The sequence below is a fragment of the Crocuta crocuta genome, unplaced genomic scaffold, assembly GCF_008692635.1.
Source record: "Crocuta crocuta isolate KB4526 unplaced genomic scaffold, BGI_CrCroc_1.0 scaffold489, whole genome shotgun sequence".
NCBI lineage: Eukaryota > Metazoa > Chordata > Mammalia > Carnivora > Hyaenidae > Crocuta > Crocuta crocuta.
Window position 1 is genome coordinate 1,774,848 of NW_027531874.1, and position 19,275 is coordinate 1,794,122.

The 19,275-nt window shown below is 36.7% G+C and overlaps 1 protein-coding gene across 4 annotated transcripts in view; it reads right to left on the minus strand.

Annotated features, from left to right (window-relative positions):
- Positions 1–19,275, minus strand: part of CNTN6 (contactin 6) — a 177,277-nt gene that overhangs the window by 118,718 nt on the left and 39,284 nt on the right. For all 4 annotated transcript variants that reach the window (XM_077772914.1, XM_077772915.1, XM_077772913.1 and 1 more), the window contains exon 2: positions 9,644–9,739. In XM_077772914.1, coding sequence (XP_077629040.1) covers positions 9,644–9,739 — 96 coding nt within the window. The remainder of the gene's footprint in view (positions 1–9,643; positions 9,740–19,275) is intronic.

The following is a 19,275-nucleotide window of genomic DNA, read 5'->3' on the forward strand; positions in this document are numbered from 1 at the left end:
GGGGGGGTGGGGGGGTGTGGGTGGCTCACAACACTACTTTGAAAACCATTAATACAGTGGTAATTCTCAATCTCCTCTGCATAATCATACTAGGAAGGGAAATGTCTCCGAGTTTGATAAAATGGTGGCCATCTTATATATTTCTCTTTGGGTGGTATGTGGAAGCCTGGAAAAGAGGATGTTCCAGAGTTCATAGATTTGTGGCATGTCTGGGATGGAAGAGACTTAAAGCTCTTCTCGCCTAACCCTCTCTTTTTACAGGTGAATGAGCAGAGGGGAAGATGGCAGTAGCTCTGTGACTAGAATCCAGGTATCCCTTTCAGCTCCTCTGTGAACTGGTAAAGATGTTAAGCTGCAAGCCCTTCCTCTCACTATATTTTCCATCCTGTCTTTCTCCCTTCTCACTATGGGCTACCTATTCTCATTCCCCCAAACAGCCAAGCTATCGTGGGGGCTTTTATCTATTTTGTTCCGTCACCAGCCACTATCATGCTTAATTTGTATATTTTTAATAGGGAAAGAAAAAAAAAACCTTACAAATTAGAAGTTTAAAATTCTTCCCATTTGGCTTTTCTTAATTAAATGTATAATTCATGAGCCACTTAAGTTGAAACCATTGAATTTTTAAATATTTTCTCCACCATCTATGACATTTATCTGTTATTAATGATTGTGATGTGTTTTCCCTGTGATGATTCAGCAGTAACATTAGAACTAAATGATAACTGGTCCTCCCTGATGCACTGCCTGTAGTTTCACATTGACACCATCCTATACAACTTTATTATTATTAGAAATGGCAGATCTCCAGTAAACAATTGAAGACTCTATCTGCTGTTCTCTCAAGCATACAACAAATACTGCTTTCCCTAGAGCATGATTATGTTTTGACATCTTTTACAGCCCTATATCTTGCACTGAAATATTTAAAATATAAACACGAGAGATCCATGCAATTGTACCCATTATATGGGATGTAATTTTTATTAGAAGGGAAGTATCTCATGTGGAAGGACACTGACACTGAGAACTTCTATTGGCTTGGTAAGATAGACTTTGAAATTGGTAGAATGTTTCTAGAAGTAAAAAATACATGAGAAGAATAAAGAATTTGAAGCATTGTTGTCAGATTTAGTGGAAAAATCTCCCTTTGGAATAATCTGGAATGTGTGTACTGTAAACCTTGTACAGTGCTCTAGAGTTAAATGTGACTGGCTGTTGGGTGGTAAATCACGGTTATGCTAGCTCAGCAGCAAACACCTAATCCAAGAAAAATAATACCTTTTCTGGGTTGATGTCATTGATAATGGTATTGAGCAAGTTTATGATGCAACCCAGAACACTGCCTTGACACCTTTACAACCACTCCGATTTGAGTTCCCATTTGTTCCACAATTACTGCTTAGCCACCTAGATTTTATTAGATCTCTTTTGATTTACACTCCTCCTGTTCAGAATCATGGAGATAGCTGCTTTTGTGGTTTACAAACAACCACTAAGTAAAGGCCCTCTTAGTTCCTATTAGTGCTAGTTTCCAAGGAACTCCAGCACTGCTCATGTCCTGGCAGATCCTACCTGGACAAGGAATAAAAACACAGCCAACTTCTGAATGAGCTTCTGAGAAATCTCCAGTTTTAGGGAAGACTGGGCAAGTCATGGAAGGCAAATACACAAGGACCAGACTTCCTTTTTATTTCTCAATTTCACCCTCCACGGATGAGCTAAATACAGAGAATGCAAGTGATGGACTATGCCAGTGGTTCTCTACCAAAGGTGATTTTGCCTGAGGGGATGTTTGGCAGTGTCTGGAGATATTTTTCCTTCTTGCTATTGGGAGAGGGGTTGCTACTGGTATCAAGAAGACATAGGCCAGGGATGTTGCTAAACATCTTCACAATGCACAGGACACAGGACAATCCCTATCGCAAAGAATCATCTCACCCTGAATTGTCAATAGTGCTGACGGTGAGAAACCCTGGGCTCTACAAATGGAGACAGGCTATAGCATGAGAGTTGTGTCTGATGTGCTGGAAAGCAAGAGAAAACATTCTTACTGGGAATGAATGAGATTCTGAAAGTAGAGAGAGGAAATGAGGAGCACAGGACCTAGAAAAATGAACTCTGGAACTCTGGTCAGCTACATAATCTTTCTGATTCTAACATGGTACATTAATATTATGCAAATCAATTTACCTCTCTGGGTGGTGTTTATATATTCTCCAATAGAGATAAGAGGACTTGCTATTTCCTTTTATACTTTATTTAGCAATTATTGTCTGTTGTGATCCAGATTATGCCAGACCAGATTAGGCAGTAGAATAAATGCAGATATGTCTTCTTGGTCAAGTAAACACTTAACACAATTAGTCAATTTATAGAAGGGAGACATTTTCTTTGAAAGTGTTATGTGAATTGAGGTATACAAAATGCTGAGCTGAGTGCCCAGTGAAGGCATTCATTACCTTATCCAATCATATGGTATTAAATACTACTTATACATGGTGTAAAAAAAAGAGAGACAGACAGACAGACAACAGGACTCAAGTGGAGTCACTGGTGCTAAGTAGCACATCAGCAAACCAAGAGTTAATATCTAACCTAATTCTAGTTTTAGCCTCTCCCAGAAACATGGCCCTTAACCAGGGCCAAATAGACCCTATTTGTCCTCAGAGGAAGATGAACTTGTCTCTTTGCTGCAGCAACTTCCTTTCTTTGCCTCTTTCTGTCTCTAAAAGTCTTTCATTTTGTACAGCTTTTCAGGGCTCCTTTCCATTTTCAAGATGGTATGCTGCCGAATTCATAAATCATTGAATAAAGCCAATTAGATCTTTAAATGTATTCAGCTAAGTTTAGGTTTTTTTTTTTTTAAACAATGGTAACTTCTAAATTTATTTCTCCAAACCAGAGCTATCCCCCTAAACATGTAAATCCAGCTGCCTACTCAAAATTTTCATTGTCATATCTAATAGACATCTGTAAGTTGAAATGTCCCCAAACAAATTCCTAATGTCTCCCATTCCAAAATCTGCTCTCCCTTTATTGTTCGCATCCCAATAAAGGGCATTCCATTCTTCCAATTGCTCAGTACAAAAACCACTCCTTTCTTTCTCTTACAATCTCTACCCAATCTTCCAGGAAACTATTTCAGCTATACCCTCTAAATATATACTGGAGATGGCTACTTATTCACCTGTCTGGTGTTATCATCCTAGTTCAAGTCATCATTATCTCTCCCCTGAATCAATGTAATCATTTTTAAGTCCTTTTATTATTGCCCCTTAATGGTCTATTCTCCAGAATAAAATTTTTTAAAGTTTATTTATTTATTTTTAGAGAGAGAGAAAAAAAAAAGCAAAGGAGGGGCAGAGAGAGAAGGAGAGAGAAATTCCCAGGCAGGCTCTGCACTGTCAGCACAGACCTCAACATGGGCTCAATCTCACTAATTATGAGATCATGACTTAAGCCAAAATCAAGAGTCAGATGCTGAACCAAGTGAGTCATGCAAGTGTCTCAATAATAAACTATTTTTTTAAACTGGAAATCAGATAAATTACATTAGTTTTTTGCTTAAAACCATACAATGCATTCATTCTAAGTAAATAATCTAAGTAATAGTAATAAAATTACTTAGTAATTTTAGTAATAAAATTACTTTAGTAATAAAATTACTAAGTAAAAGTAAATAAAATTATTCTAAGTAATAATCTCATTCTAAGTAAAACTCAAAGGCTCTAAAATAGCTTTAAAGTAGCGCTTACATCCTATCTACTCTCCTGTTTGCACACTTTTCTTTCTCTATGTTGGTTTTAGTGCTGTTCTTCTAATGTGCCAGATACAGAACTACCACAGGTTCTTTGCACATGCTGTTTCCTCTGCCCAACTGCCTTTTCTCGATGTCTCACTCTCTCATCCTTTTAGTTCTTTTCTCAAATGTAAACAAAGAATTCTTTGGCCTCAGAATTTATAATAGCAACACCCACCACTCCTTACCCCTTTTAGTTTTTTTCCCTCACTTTTATTACCATCTGTCATACATTTATATTTATTTAAGATTCATGAATGTAAAGACTTTGTCACATTGTTCTTCACTGTATCCCTAAAATTCACTAAAATGAGTGGCATGTAGTATGTATGCAATAAATATTTGTTGAGTATACAATAGTGCGAGTTCAATAATGATGGCTGTCACTGTTATTATTATACTAACAGGAAACTCTTGAGCCTATATGCCTTTTAAACATTCAGGTAACCCCAAAGTAGTACTGTCACTACTGATTTGACCTACTTACTAAGAAAACACCACTGTCATTTACTCTAGAAACAGAAGGAAAAACAACCTAATTGGGTAGAAGGGCATAAGAAAATTTAGCACTTTTTCTCTATGTAGATTTCCTCTTAATTCTATGACATAATTCTGAGACTTTGTTGAAAATGATTTTCTATTTATGTTGAATTGTCAACAGTTTTATTGGTGAAAATACAAATGCTGGGCTCAAACAACAGTGCTATCTTCCTACCACAGACATAGATGCTGCAAACTACTGGCATAAATTCAATTGTTCTACCAATGTAAAAGTTATATCTGAGAAGACAATGGAATATTTCCTCTAAAACAAACTTTAAGCCTATGATTTTTATGAGCCCAGGAATGAGAGTTTTATATTGAGACAATAAAGGGAAAGAATGTGCTTTACTTTAGGTATGACGAAACTATAATTTCACAGTGAAGGTGATCTTAATTATTTTAGACAACCTGTACCATTCTTTCACACTGTCATTTTTAAAGAAAATTTCAGGGGCGTCTAGATGGCTCAGTCAGTTAAGTGTCTGACTTTGGCTCAGGTTATGAATTCATGGTTTGTGAGCTACAGCCCCACATCAGGCTCTGTGCTGACAGCTTGGAGCCTGGAGCCTGCTTCAAATTCTGTTTCCTTCTCTCTCTATTCCTCTCCCATTCACACTCTGTCTCTGTTTCTCTCTCAAAAATAAATGAAAGATTAAAAAAAAATTTAAAGAAAGAAAGAAAATTTCATGTGAAGCTGGGCTAACTCAATGCACCCATGAAGATCTACTGACAGCTTATTTTCATATTCATTCAACAGCTTTGGCTTCAAGGTTTTCATGTCCATTAAAAAAATCAAAGGAAATTTTGAGTTCAGTGAAGCAGATGACTTATGCAGAATCTCTGTTAAAGTGACCAAGGCTCTTAAACAAAAGCTCATCCTTGGGGAGCCTGGGTAGCTCAGTTGGTTAAGCATCCGACTTTGGCTCAGGTCATGATCTCACCGCTGGTGGGTATGAGCCCTGCGTCAGGCTCTGTGCTGACAGTTAAGAGCATGGAGCCTGCTTCGGATTCTGTGTCTCCCTCTTTCTCTGCCCCTCGCCCACTTGTGCTCTCTCCCCCTCTCTGTCTCTCTCTGTCTCTCTCTCTCAAGAATGAATAAATGTGAAAAAATTTTAAAAGACACACTTTAAATGAAAGTTCATCCTTGAGCTGGGTGAAAACCCACAGTAGAAAGACCTCTGTGCCATGAAGTTCATGGTCTATCTCAAGGCTCAGTCACCTCTCCCTCAAACGAATAAGTAAAATAGTGTATTGTCTCTTTCTGTCACATAAACCTGGATACAGAGAAGAGATCACAGAATCCTCGAGAAACCTAGTAGAAGAAAGGAAAAGTCTTTTTAGCTGACTAGGAAATTTTAGTTTTGTCAAGTACCAAGAGGCTAACTAGGAGACTTGTATTTTTCTTTCTTTCTTTTTTCTTTTTTTTTTAAGACCTTTATTTTTCTGACATGGGTATCCAAATTATGGATAATAACTATAATAGTCAATAAAAGGAATTGTTGGAGATTGTGGGGTGATGAGGGAAGTCACAAACTACCAATGAGAGAGTTTAGGAGAAAGGAAAGCAATGTCTAACAGGGTATAAAGTGTTTCAATCAGATAAACATTGTAGCACCTTCTGTGGTGTTCAGCCAAAACTTTCAGTTTTCTCTGTAATATTCAAGAATTATATTTTTTAGGAAGATGGAAATGAGGGCTTAATATGGCTCTATTGGCATACATTCAGTCACATTCATGGAGTTTATCTCTAGTTAAGAAATAGGATTAAGGAAGCAAATATACTTCTTTCCTCAGAGTATAGGGAATAGTTCCTGTTTTGTGTCCAAATATCACATTTCTAAGAGATAAAGCAGAATGTGCCAGTTTTGTGTTCTGGCATTATTGCCTAGGTTTCTTTCTCTTTCACTATGGGCGCCTTTCCTTTAGAATAAGCTTTATCTGTAAATTTTCTCTTTCTAGAATAGTACACTTGCAGTTACCTTTAAAATTGGATAGGAACTATCCACAAGAAAGCCTATTCTGGAGTCAGATCTCCTTTGGTCTATTCAGAAAAAAAAAAAAAAAAAAAAGGACATGAATAAAAGAGCACCTATTCAGTTTGGTATATGTTGATTACTCTATTACACTGAGTGACCACTAATCATGTATATGGGAAATCCATCCTACACATTTCTTTCTTTTGTTTTGTTCTTGGAGCCATTCCACCACCAGCTTCCCCCCGCCCCAGGTAAATTTATAGGATTCAGCCTATTTAATAATTTTTCTTACTTTCCCATAGTTCTTGCTTTTTGGCTTTTGTTTTATAAAACACACTAAAATGTACCTGACAGGCCTGCCTTGTTAACAAATGTTTTCCAAGGTTTTTTTTTTTTATGAATACACTAGAGAAAATATATAAGTAACTCAGAATGTTCTGAAATTAACACATTTAATATGATTTCTCCCTTATATTGGCTAGAGAAAACTGAACTATTAGGAGGAATGGACATGAAGGGTATTCAGCCAACAACCTGAGTAAGGTTGGAAATGGATACTTCCTCAGACTTGTCATAAAAGAATGCCATCTCGTCATGACTTTGACTTTATTCTTGCAAGAATGTGAGTAGAGATACCAGCCACATCATCCTTTGGCTTCTGACATATAGAACTGTGTAACTAATAAATGGGTGTTACATAATAATGAAAAAATATACATATATATACATCCTAAACCAAGGAAAAATTACAAAGACAAGAATGTCTGTGTGTAAAGCTGGCTCATTTCAAACCAGCTGTCCACTAATCCAATTTGAAGGTTATCCAACCAATATGTTTCTCTCCATTCTTGAAGTCTTTCTTGGCACAATTCGCCTTCACAGGAAGGTGAGAAGGAAAAGGAAGAATAAGGAATTGTTTCAAATGAGCCAGTTAAAGACACTCTTTATAACTCTTAGCAACCCTGGAGGCCTAAGAATGTTAAAACTGATATATAATCTGAGGTTTAACCATTAACTACAGAGCTTTCTATCCAAAGGCATTTTGGGGGGGGGGGGGAGTCAGAAATTCCTGTACTAGAATCTTGTCTTCATTCACTAACTGAAAACTGACTTACTTAGTTTGTCTGAGTCTTGGTTTCTTCATTTTAAAATTATTATTCTTAGTTATTAGAATACTGGGAATGAGAAAATCATGGAAAGTCCTTACAGTGTTTGCTTGTGGTAACAACTCAATAATTGGTGGTCGTTGTTACTATTATTAATACTTTCTTATTCTAATAAATTGATGACTCTTTATATAGTTGGATCAAAGGGTGTCTGTCAATATTTCCCTGAGTTTTGATAAGTTTTCCAATATTTCTGCCCTTGTAGAGATGAGGAAGCCCAAGCACACCCTCAAGCTCTCAGGATGAAAATTCCTATATACCTGGATGAAGTCAATATTGACAAATACTGTGGAATCCTGCTAAAAGCATTATATATGATATAATCAAATTTGGTATCAGACAAATTTGTCATAGCTTGCATGTAATAGCCATTAGCTATTCAGTTAAAAAGGTCTTAATGGAAGGCGGTTTTTGTCTATCTATGACTTAATCACATGGCATTAAGCAGAGAGAACTGTTATAATAAGGGTCTTATATGCATTAGATGATCAACATATACTTTAATGATGGTAAGTAACAAGGTAACAAGGGAAATCTTTTCCTATTTGGCTGTCTTTTAAAAATATATGACATTCATTTACAAATATTTGACATTTCTGCTACCTTCATTTAGAGTAAACAAAGTTGAAAATAATCTTCAATTCTGACAAGATTCTTTGACCAAAGTCAGAGCATAAAATGGCATAGACCGACAGCACAAAACAGACATAATTTTGCATATCTTGTCATCTTAGATTATAGCACTAAAAAATAATTTCCTATGGTTAAAAAATAAGCAGCATTACATTTTTTCATTGCTCTAGAATAAGACTATTTTATCTCAGATAGCGCTGAAAACAGTATAACTCTCCGCTAATATTTCAAGTAAGCATAATGTTATACTACTGTGTAATATTATTGAATAAAATATTGTTAACTTCTAATCCATTTCCTTTTTTTTTGCATCAGTATTTCATGAGATTGTGTAAAAATGGAACTAATGGGAAAATGTTTTCAGGTTTTAAGAATCATAAATAAGATTTTGTTTAATATTAGGGATAAAATTGTTTTCATTTTATTTTTAAATATTTGTTATATCTGCTTTCAAAATTTCCCATTCCACGGTGGAAATAAACTCTAAAAGGGTTGCTCTAGGAGCCAGACGGCCTGGATTTGGAGCTTGGCTCCACTGTCTATCAGCTATGTTACTGTGGACAAGTTACTTAACCTCTCTCTACCTTATTGTTCTCATTTGTGAAACAATAATCATAGTAGCCCTCTCATGAAGCTTCTATGAGAATTTTCAAATACATACGAAGTATTTAGATCTATACTCTAATACAGTCAGTATGATATTGAATTGTACCAAATGAAATGACTCCATGCATATTTTGATACTGCCTCTTCCAGATTCACTGTTGGTTAAGAATCTACCATATTTTACCACATCATTTGGAATTTGACAAAATGCAAACCTAATGAGGTGAGAATCAGTAGGTGGTTTAGGTCTTTGGCAACAAACAGGTTAATTCATGGATCAATTCAGATTCTTACAAACTAGAGAATGGCATTGACTGCATGATTTCACTATTGCTAGGAGATATTCAGATTTGGTGCCATCCAAAATTTGCTTCTAATTAATGTGGTAACTCTCCTCTGCCAATACTTAAAGTGAGGTTGCCAAGAGAAATGTTGGCATTTGCTGTTCCATGGATGTCAATAATAACAATGAAATAACAATCCCAGCTTTCTTTTCTGAATAAGGACTAGCCATTACACTATTCAATTTACATTCAGTAGCTCACTCAATATTCACAACAGCACTACAATACAGATATCAGTTTGTGTCTCTATTCTATAGATGAGGAAACTGAGTCAAAGAAGGTTAAAGAAACTGTCTCCTTTCTGTCATTCAGGTTACAAGCATCAGACTTCATCAGTCGTCACTCTCACATGGTACCCTGTTGCTCACACTGGGTACCATGCTGCATCTCTTTAAGGCCATGTGTGTTGAATGACTGCATGAAAATAAAATTCTTTTAAAAATGATTTAGATTGGAACTGTTCAAGATCCTTGTGATTTGATGAAGAGCTTTTAATATCTTCAAGACATGATGTGCCTTCTTTACCACCAAGTGACCATATTAATGGTGTGACCAAATTACCCCCCACCATACCTCCAAAGTGTGGTGGTGGGCCACAGAGAAGCACCACACCTTGACCTTCTCGGACGGACACTGTGCTTCTTGTTTTGGTTTCAAAGTCTTCAATATCTTGGAAAACAAACAAAACAGCTTTAGAATTATCTTGAAGCAAAAACATATAAAGAAGAATCTCAAACTTTTTTTAATTCTTAACAGTAATAGACACACATACGTGGCTGACACCAGTGGATTTAGTTGATGATCAGTTTATCTACCCTGATTATTATCTCTACCCCTATTATTATTATGTTTTTCTTCTCTTCTTTTTCATACAATTAAACAGAGAATGTGATGAAAGCATTTATTAACATTACCTACTTTTATTCTCCCAGGCAGCCTGTAGCCCAGGAGGAAATCTTTAAAACCCAGCAAATATTTACTTCCTTGCCCAGAGAAGGTGTGATAAAAAAAATATATATATACATGCATATGCATCAAGTTTGCTGTAGTCTTGTGGCATCTTAGGTTAATGGTTGGTATTTGATGTGCAGATGGAGTCCTTGAGAATTTAGGATGGAATAGAGTGAGAGAAAGAGTTCAGTGTGACTGAACCAATGAGAAAGAAGGCATATTTTCTAATTTTCTTGTTCTACTCCTTCAAAAAGTAGCATCATGATCTTGTTTGGAGTGCTGTAATTTCCTACACCATCAAAGAATCATAGAAATTCACTGTTAGAAGAAAGCTAACTAGTTATCTTGCTAAGCCATCCATAGGAGATACAAATCTTTCAACATTCCTGGAAAATGGACATTCAGCCTCCAGGAATGAATAAATTGGTGAACTTCTCTGAAACTTAGTTTTTTCACCTGTAAAATCCCTTTACACATCATTTAGTCTTTTAACCAGTTTGTTTTGAACCCCTACTGAAACACAGAAAGCGTATTAAGGAAAAAAGATGTATTAGTAAATAAATCAGGCATGTATCCTGCCCTTATTGTGCTTATTATCTAAGAGGAAAACTAGAACACAAGTTAAAAAACAAAGCAACAGATGTGTCATTTATGAACTGTGATAATTATTATGGTGTGGAGACCACTGGTTATCTATAAAAATGCATTCTCCCTTCTTCCATAATAATGCCTTTGTAGATCAAATACACTCTTCCAACCAGAGAATACATTTCTCAAACATCTTTGCAATTCATGTGGTAAGGAGAAATGAGTGAAACTTCTACCTATTATGTGTGAAAGGAAATCTCCACAGTTTTATGTTCCCCCATCCCACCAGCACCTAGACTGCCAATGACATGAAAGATCTTGTTGAAGTTGAAAGAGCTGCCATTATCCCGGTACTTGAGTAACTGCATGGAGCAGAACCACAGCTGATCTGGAACATTACAGAGAGCTAAGTAAACTCCTATCTTGTCTGAGGTATTTATTTTGGGGTCTCTGTATTATAGCAGTTTAACCTTGCTTTTTTTAAAAAAAAAAATTTTAATATTTATTTATTTTTGAAAGAAAAAGAGAGACATAGTGCAAACAGCAGACAGGCAGAGAGAGAGGGAGACAGAGAATCCGAAGCAAGCTCCAGGTTCTGAGCTGTCAGTACAGAGCCCGATGCAGGGCTCAAACTCTTGAACTGAGATCATGACCTGAGTGGAAGTCAGACACTAAACCGACTAAGCCACCCAGGTTCCCCGGCAGTTTAATCTTTTATTCAACTGATCTATCTTGTAACTGAAAAGAACAGAATTCGGATCTGATGGCTGAGAAAGATACAGTCATGCAATGGTGATATGGAGAAGGGAAAATCTTCCTTGCAGAAAGAAAAATGGGTTTAAAAGCCTGGATGTAGAAGGGGCGCCTGGGTGGCTTAGTCGGTTAAGCGTCGGACTTTCGCTTAGGTCAAGATCTCGCGGTTCGTGGGTTCGGGCCCCGCGTCGGGCTCTGTGCTGACTGCCAGCTCAGAGCCTGGAGCCTGTTTCAGTCTGTGACTCCTTCTCTCTCTGACCCTCCCCTGCTCACGCTGTCTCTCTCTCCTGGAAATAAATAAAACATTAAAAAAAATTTAAAAAAAAATAAAAATAAAAGCCTAGATGTAGAAAACAGCAAGGAAGTTTCATAATATTGAAAGAAAGCACTGTTCATGGGTGCTTAACCACATAGTGGGTAAGGGTCAATGAGAAACTGCAGTCATTAAACATTTGGGGTTATTATATTACAATGGAATTATATTAGAAGTACAAAGGGAACACCCAGAAACAAGTGAATAATAAATCAGTGCAAAAGTTGAAAAATATCTGCAATATTCATAGAATGGAATGCCATCCATGATTAGAAAGTATGTATTAAATATAAAGGACTAATGTGGAAAGTTCTTGGAAAGTGAGTTATACTATTAACTGAGTTATAATATTAAGTTAAAAAAGTGCTAACTATTGTTATGACATTATCCCATTGTGAAAGAAAAAAATAAAAACCTAAATATGAGCATCTCTTTACTGGTATAGAGAAAATTACAGAATATTTATATTTATAATATTCACCTTGGTTATCTCAAGGGAATGAATGAAAGATATGAAAGTAGAGATTATTAGATCTTTACTTACGCCTCTCTTTATTTTTAAAAATATTATAAAGATTATAAACTGTGTGTGCCTTTTTGTTTATTTTTAACAACTTTATTGTAGTAAGATTGAAATAAATTATCGGTATGATTTAGAGAGATTAAAGGCTTCTGTTTTGATTATTGTGTCTTATCCATGAGTTATCTAAGTGATGATGTCATGTAAGCTATAAAACATATGAGGGCCAAATTCAGAGGAGAGGCAAGGTCCAAATTTATGAGAATGAAATTTATCAGCGTACATATAGTATTTAAAGCCATAGGAATGCATGTAATCCCCATGGGATGACACTCAAATTTTTGGCAAGAGCAATTTGGTAGATAGTCATCTAGAATCAAACTCTAAATTTAGAGGTAGAGAACTACAGAGAAAGGAAAGGAGGAAGGAAGGAGAGGGAAGGAAAGAAGCAGAGATGGAGACAGAGGGAATGAGGAAAAGTAGGCAGAAAGCAGCATTTAAGACATGGAATAAGATGTGGACAGAAAAATGTATTAGGCAACATGAAGGTCATATGTATCTTGATTAGAGAAATTTAAGTAAAAGTATGGAGAAGAGTCTAAAGTGAATTGAGGGGTGAATAGTAGTAGCTAGTAGATAAGAACATGGGGATCACAGGTGTGCAAACTCTTTAGAGTTGGCTATGAATGAGTGGTAAGATTCCAAGCACAGGGAAGAGTTTGGAGGGCAGGGGTGCTATAATGATATAAACAATTAGGCAAAGAAAGAGACTGATGATTCTAAGACACAGATTACGGTGAAGTTCGTGAAAAGTCAGAAGGGTAGAAATCAGAGCCCCTATGGAAGCACTGACCTTTGTAAGGATGGGGGAATCAAGAAAAAAGATATTAATTACTGATACAAGATAGATAGTAGGGTTATTTGCTGATTAGATGAGAACATTTTTCATGGTGGTTCTAAATTTCTCAGTAAAGTGGATGGGAAAGTGTTGGATAATCACTGAGGAAGGGGAAAAATGTAATACATAAACCTACTTATCAGGGTTGTTACAGGGATTAAATAAAATAAGGAATTTAAAGTATCTAACTCACAGTCTATTATAGAGGAGATGATCAACATGTGGAATTATTATGATTATGACATACCAACTGATCAGGTCATGCCACTGTAGTTTCATCATCCTGATACAAAGTTCAGATGAATGAATTTGCAAACACAAGTCAAATAATCTATTTTGGTTCTGATTAAAGTTTTTGTAGTTGAATGTTTCAATTTGAAGCATCCATGCTATTCAGCTGTTTCCCAAGTAAAGAATATTTTTTGTACATTTGCTCTGTATCCATGGCAAGTAAGAGCTAAATGAAATAGATGGATTACATCTGATATATAAATTCTTATATATACTCAACTTTTAATGATACAAATATTTGGCCAATATAAACTCTACTAATCCCCAGCTCCAACCCCTTCTCTTCCCCTACCTGCTCTTGATTACCAGTTATTAACTTTACACTAATTGAAGACCTGGCATGCCTTGTCTGTTTCTTAGAGAAGATTTTTAATCAAATGCATATCTTTTTTTCCTTGGCCTTGGAAAAGCTAAATCAACCTACATATGTTGGTACTATTGCCGTGAACTACTGCTTTGACTTAGAAGTTCTTTATGACTTGCGTTTGCATAATTTTAAGTGACTCAGTAAGAATCAAGTTAACAAATGCTTTGTAAAACCAAAAATCAATATATTGTATCATTTCTGTTTCTAGTTGTAACAACAGGTGAGCATTTAAAAAATGGTTTTCCTATTATCATTATTGAAAGGTCCCATTAAATTGTCATTACTTTTTAACGGTCACAAAAACAAAAACTGTCACAAAGGAGTAATGAGAATTTGAATGATTCTATGAAATTAACAAGCTTTGGATTGAATTTTCTCAATGCCACACTGTCAGTGTGTCATACTCCCAGTAACATCAATCATGTTCTCAGTGCTAATCAGAAGCATTATAACATATTGTTGATAAGATGGCTGATATTTTAATATATTCTGTGTTCATTTCCACTTATATAGGATCTGCTTGTAACATAATTTCTTCATGCCTTTTATGATTACAAGGAGGTATCTAATAGTTGACACAAAAGGAAATCAACATCTCTCAAAAGTCATACAAGTCCTGGTAGCTATCAAAACACAGTCATTCCAAAATGATACTAGTTCACAGGATTTAATTAATAATTCAGATTTTAAAACTGTTTAATAGCACAGAGATGATAGACAAAATATAATTTTGTCTTATTCAAACTAGGTGCCATCTTACGTGAATATGCTTTGATCAAGCCCTGTTTTTGTTTTTGTTTTTTATTTTTAGAGACAGCGTGTGCTTGTGTGCACACAGGTGAGTTGGAGAATGGCAGAGGGAGATGGAGAGAGACACTCTTAAATAGGCTTAATGCTCAGCGCAGAGCTCAGTCTCACAACCATGAGATCATGACCTGAACTGAAACCAAGAGTCACACTCTTAATGGACTGAGCCACCCAAGCATTCCTGATAAAGATCTGTTTTAAGTTCCCAACTTATAGCTTTTTTTGCTAGCCAGAGGCTATTATTTCAGATTATTTTGAGGCAAGATTGACTGAATTAGGTAGCCACTGGAGCATTCAATAAAATTTTCTTTGGACTGTAACACCTTTAAGACCAGATTCATTCTCAAATATGGAGAAGCCGGAAAAAACCCACTAATTTCTATTTTTGTCCTGTCCATTTTTGCTTAAGAGAAAATAGCTTAGTGTGAGATTGTTCCCTGAGATGGTCTCAAATTCTGTATTATTTGAAGAAATTCCCATAAACCACAAAGGTGACCTGCCCAGGCTGTCCTTGTGCTCAAGGTATAAGTCCCGCTGTGCCGGTTGTTGTTAAAGACCTCGATTGTTGAGGTTACTCTCATTAAGCCATTCTGATGACCACGGCTTATCGGATCCTGTGGTTTTATTGCTGGTTTTGGAGGAAGCATTTGGCAGGAGCATAAGCAAAATGCAGTCACAAACAAGGCTCTGTTCCAAAGGCCAGCAGGAAGTGCCTGAGAATGGCCCATAAAATGAGCTTTAAAGAATTACGGGGCCATATGCTCTCTCCTGGAGCAACCAAGCTGCCGAGGAGGGACAGGGGCCACCAACATGTACTTAAAATTAAGTCCAAGAAATGCTAAGTATTGCAGCATCTAATTGTAAGGAGAATACATCTTTGCAGCTGCCATGTATAGGAATGAATCTCAGCCTCATTAAAGTGAGAAAACTGCATTGTTTGCTGCCAAGGCCTGAGGATCACTATCAGAGGATGTGCTTGGCAGCACCAGTGCCTGACACAGAAGGAGACCAGTGGTTTGCCCACTCTCATGAGCTTGGAGGAAGGCTATGGGCACCCAGGTTTCACTGGCCCACACCAGGAGGACAACACCCACAAAGTCAGGGAGAGGGAAAGATATTTGCCGGGAAAATGTGCATGCTTCTAGCAGGACACACTATAGCTGAGTTGTTCAAAATCTGAATAAGAATATCAACTGGATCTTTATCCACTTGCTGTGCATTATTTTAATTTTTTAAATCTTCACTTTTTTTCTTTCTTGCATGTGTCAAGAATAACTACTATAAGCCGGACACTCAGTGACGTTAGCTTTATTGAGTTCTCATGACGATCTTGGGATGTAGATACTGATACTACATTCACTTAACAAAAAAAGGAAACTGCGGTTCATAAAGGATCAGCAATAGACCAAAGGCCACAGTTGCTAGATGTCAAGACTGAACTGAAAAGGAGGTAGTCTGGTTCCAGAGCTCACACTCTGAAATATGATGCTCTTCTGCTGCCAAATGCTAACTCGGGTCTCCCTGCCATTTACAAGATATAAAATAGGGCATAACCACCACTCCGTGTTCACACAGACAACAAATACTAAAGCTCAGTGCTTTTCCAGAGAATTCTGCAAATTCCTGGATTGGGGTAGAAGTACTACATTTTCACGTTTAGAAATAGTTGGATTCCTGATTTCCTCCCTTTTCAGAACCCTTGCTGTGTCCCTCCAGCTGTGTTTCCTGATTTGTTTCCACCCTCACATCCCTGCAAACAGACCTCAGAAACTCAGCTTGACCAACATAGAGACACATAGCCCCCGCCTCTCCCAATAGGAAGTGCCACCTCGGCCATCTTTGTGCCTCTATCAGTCTTCGGGATTTAATATCAAATAGTTCTTAGAAGTCTATAGTTCTTCTCCCTGTTATTCATGTCTGTTCTTTCTCTCCTACAAACTTCCCACTCCAGCCCTGTCTCAGGAACATGGAGAAACTAAAACCCTCCCACTTTCTTCTACAAAGTCTCCCTGCCTTGAGCTCCTACTACCACAGTCTGAGACTGAGAGATCTGCCCTCATTCACACAGGTTATAAGTAGAAGAAGTAAAATTAAATTCCAAATACCATGACTCTAGGGGGCATCTGCTTAACTGCCTCTCTCAGTAGAGCTTCCCCATTAAACAGACCTTATAACCTGTCTCCAAACCAGAGACAGGGCTCATTTTCTCTCTCTGCATTTCAAAAACAACTCTAATTATCTGTTACTTTGAGGACACTGAATCTCATTTTAAGCTGCAACATTTCTTTTACTGCTCTGTTTTTGCACCAGTAGAATACTATTACCCCTTTGCAAATTCTGCAGAAGTTTTAGCACAGAAGGTTTGCACTGGAGTCCGTAGAGTGCCCGTTCACCTTCCTGACGCAGTCTCCACCTTGGAGGTATGTGCTTTGTTTTGGCCTACGGCAAAAACATTTGCTGGGTGAGAAAACGCTGATACCCTGCCCAGCAAAAGGGAAATGGTGAAAGATACCAAGAATAATTCTCTAGTTCTGTATTAGTCTCACAGAACTCCTAGATATGACATTCACAACTTTCGAAATCAAAGTACTCTTGAGAGGATCAAGACATTATGGTATGATTATTTTGAATTCACATCTCTCCATTGTTTTTCTCCTTTGAAGAGGACCACTCATGGAGAATATCAAATTGTTTCTGTTGCTATTTCCCTTTTTTTTTAAATTAATTTTTTTTTTTTTTTTTTTTTTTTGGGGGTTTGGGNTTCCCAAGGCTTTATTAATTGACATACAAAAATGTCTCTATTTAGACCACTTTCATTTCCTACCATCATGTTCAGGATGCTATATGCTCAGTTACAGTGTTCATGATATTATTGTGTTTCCTAGCATAACTCAGTAACATAACATGACATAACCTAATAAAGCACAATGCTATTGTCAAATCCTGTAAAACAGACAATAGCTGAGTCTCTATATTGAACATAAATCTGGAATGTTAATATCTAAGCATGAAGTTAGGAGATATTTTAAGAGCTTCTGGTGTCAAACTCATTTAAAATCCGAGTTGAAATTCCTCCCCTTTTCTTTTTTTTTTTTTGATGTAAAAAGATTTTTATAAAACTTCATAAATAAGTGGAAAACAAGTAAGTTGTTTCTTGGTTTCCTGGGAATAATGAACTCACCGAGAATCATTTCCTTATGGTGCTTATGAGAAAAAACGCCATATAGGATAATAGTGAGGAGGGGTGATAAATTCTTTTCTATCAGCTGAGCATCTAGGTTTTTTGAGAAAGAAGTATTTATTATATAGAACATGGTGAGCAACTATGAAATACTCATTTGGTCTACTAAAATATACGTGTAAAACTGAATTTGATATCTGTAAAGGACTCATTTGTCTGATTAATGCTGGGAAAGCAGTGACATCTATGACCAAAAAAAAAAAAATTATACAAATACTAGATATGGCCTGTTCCCAAACTTGCCTCCTAGTAAGTTTGCATATTCCCTACAGTTATAACTAGTGGATGAGAGAGGAGCAGAGGGGAATGATGGAATGATGTAACTTTGACAGCATAAGATAGACTGAGATGTCAGATTACTTAACTGTACACTGCAGTGGAGATCTTCAGTGTTTCTGGAAAGAAAAGAAGCAATCTAAGTAGGCATGCAAAAAGTAAACAAGCCACTAATGAATTCTGTACAAGGTTATTACTGATGAAATGAAATGATCAGTAGCACAGGTTTTGGGTCAGACTCTGAGTTCAAATGCTAGCTTCACCACGCATATTAATTAGTCTCTTTCTATCTCAGTTTTATCTACATTTTTAAAATGTTTATTTGTTTATTTTGAGAGGGTGTACAGGTTAGCAGAGGAGGGGCAGAGAGAGAGGGAGAGAGAGAATCGCAAGCAGCCTCTGCAGTGACAGCATGAAACTTGAGGCAGAGCTCCATTCATGAACCTCAAGATCATGACCTGAGCTGAAATAGAGAGTCAGCTGCCTAACCAACTGAGTCACCCAGGTGGCTCTAGTTCTATCTAGTTTTACAACGAATGTAATAATAGCATGTGTCTCGAAGAAAAAATGATGTAATGTCTTTAAAATCCTTAACAGGTATTAAGTAGAAAAATATAAATGATGTTGGGGACTTTAATTATACTATTGATGATATATTTGCACATCACCAAATGTTGGGTGTTTAGAATTTTTAAATGGGTTTTATTTCCAGTTTTCATTTCAGTATCTGATGATTTAACAAAATGCATTTTCTTAAAGACAGAGCCCAGAACTTCCTTCTCTGTCCATCTAGTGCCCGGCTCAAATGCTCAGTGAATAAATAAATTTTAAAAAATGGCCTGAAGTCAAAAGTATGTGAATTTTATTCCAAGTATTGCCACATCACGTTGTATTTCATTATAGACCATGTTTTGCCAACTTGACAGGACTTGTTAGATGGAGGGTCATTGAACCTCTTGGCTCAGAAAGCAATGCAGCCCAGCGGAAGGCAGAAATTACTTCTTGGAGGAGCCAGAAAAATCCTAGACCACCCTGTTTCTCCCAGGTCTTGGGCTGTACCTTTTGACAGATGTTCATTTCCTTGCTTTTTGTTCCTTGGGGAGTACAATGCTAGTACCTTTTCAGTCAGTAAGCTTGAAAAAGATTTCTTAGGGCTGTTTGTCTTTCTCACAATGAATGATACAAATAATTCTCAAGTAC